General features: G+C 57.5%; 1 protein-coding gene across 1 annotated transcript in view; it reads left to right on the top strand.

Moving 5' to 3' along the window:
* Positions 1-1,714, top strand: part of LOC113941342 (neurobeachin-like protein 2) — a gene marked incomplete at its 3' end in the record, with an annotated part of 3,221 nt that extends 1,507 nt beyond the window's left edge. Inside the window, exons 2-3 of the mRNA XM_027632505.1 lie at positions 542-806; positions 1,530-1,714. Coding sequence (XP_027488306.1) covers positions 623-806; positions 1,530-1,714 — 369 coding nt within the window. The remainder of the gene's footprint in view (positions 1-541; positions 807-1,529) is intronic.
* Between the last annotated feature and the right edge of the window lie 163 nt (positions 1,715-1,877).

Here is a 1,877-nt window from a genome sequence, read left to right as displayed (position 1 = left end):
TCCCATTTCCATAAATCCCATCCCTTCTTTTCTCCATAAATCCCATCCCTTTCTTTCTCCATGAATCCCATCCCTTCCCATCTCCATAAATCCCATCCCTTCCTTTCTCCATAAATCCCATCCCTTCCCATCTCCACAAATCCCATCCCTTCCCTTCTCCATAAATCCCATCCCTTCCCATCTCCACAAATCCCATCCCTTCCCATCTCCATAAATCCCATCCCTTCCCGTCTCCATAAATCCCATCCCTTCCCATTTCCATAAATCCCATCCCTTCCTTTCTCCATAAATCCCATCCCTTTCTTTCTCCATAAATCCCATCCCTTTCTTTCTCCACAAATCCCATCCCTTTCTTTCTCCACAAATCCCATCCCTTCTTTTCTCCATAAATCCCATCCCTTTCTTTCTCCATGAATCCCATCCCTTCCCATCTCCATAAATCCCATCCCTTCCCATCTCCATAAATCCCATCCCTTCCCATCTCCATAAATCCCATCCCTTTCCATCTCCATAAATCCCTTCCCTTCCCGTCTCCCGACAGCCCAACGCGCTCCGGGCGGTCACCCCGGGGGCCGTGGAGGTGCTGCTGGGGGTGCTCCAGCGGGGTGGGAATGCCCCTGGAATGCTGGAGGCCACGCTGCGCTCCCTGGTGTCCGTGGTCCACGTCCTGCACGGCTCCAGCCCCGGCTCCGGCCCCGTGTCCCTGCGGCTCCTCCTGGACGGATATTTCAGGGTCCTCAACTCCCACCTCCCCGCGACACCGGAGGCGACCGGGGGCCTCCTGGACCTGCGGGTGCTCATGCTGGGTAGGTGCTTTGGGATGGGGTTTGGGATGTGGGATGGGGCTGTTCCGTGGTCCCCATCGGCCTGTGGGTGCTCATGCTGGGTAGGTGGTTTGGGATGGGGTTTGGGATGTGGGATGTGGGATGTGGATGGGGCTGATCTGTAGTCCCCATCGGCTTGTGGGTGCTCATGCTGGGTAGGTGGCTTGGGATGGGGTTTGGGATGTGGGGTGTGGATGGGGCTGATCCATGCTCCCCATCAGCCTGTGGGTGCTCATGCTGGGTAGGCACTTTAGGACAGGGTTTGGGATGTGGGGTGTGGGATGGAGCTGATCCATACTCTCCATTGGCTTGTGGTGCTCATGCTGAGTAGGCAATTTGGGATGGGGTTTGGGATGTGGATGGGGCTGATCCATGCTCCTCTTCGGTTTGTGGGTGCTCATGCTGGGTAGGTGCTTTGGGATGTGGGATGGGACTGATCCATGCTCCCCATCTGCCTGCGGGTGCTCATGCTGGGTAGGTGCTTTGGGATGTGGGATGGGACTGATCCATGCTCCCCATTGGCCTGCAGGTGCTCATGCTGGGTAGGTGGTTTGGGATGGGGTTTGGGATGTGGGATGTGGATGGGGCTGATCTGTGCTCTCCATTGGTTTGTGGATGCTCATGCTGGGTAGGCACTTTGGGATGGGGTTTGGGATGTGGGATATGGGATGTGGATGGGGATGATCCCTGCTCCCCTCCGCGCAGACGCCATCCCGGCCATGCTGAGCTGCGAGGACCGGCCGGTGCTCCAGGCCACCTTCCTGAGCAACAACTGCTTCGAGCACATCATCCGCCTGCTCCAGAACAGCACGGTACGGGATGACTCTGGGATGGCCTCCGGCCTCGGCTCCAGCCTCGCCCTTCCTGGCTCTGAGTCATCCTGGGACAGGGTGGGATGTCCTTGGTGACGCCAGGGTTGGGCCCCTTCACCGCCATCCGCACCCTTCCTGGTTCTAAATGATCCTGGGACAGGGTGGGATGTGTCCCCGTTCCTGGTGACACCAGTGTTGGGCAACTTCATCTCCATCCTTTCCTGGTTCTAAATGATCCTGG

This window comes from Corapipo altera, unplaced genomic scaffold (assembly GCF_003945725.1).
Source record: "Corapipo altera isolate COAL_440 unplaced genomic scaffold, ASM394572v1 60187, whole genome shotgun sequence".
NCBI classification, from domain to species: Eukaryota; Metazoa; Chordata; class Aves; order Passeriformes; family Pipridae; genus Corapipo; species Corapipo altera.
Note: the sequence above shows the minus strand (reverse complement) of the source record. Positions and strands in the feature narration are given on the sequence as shown.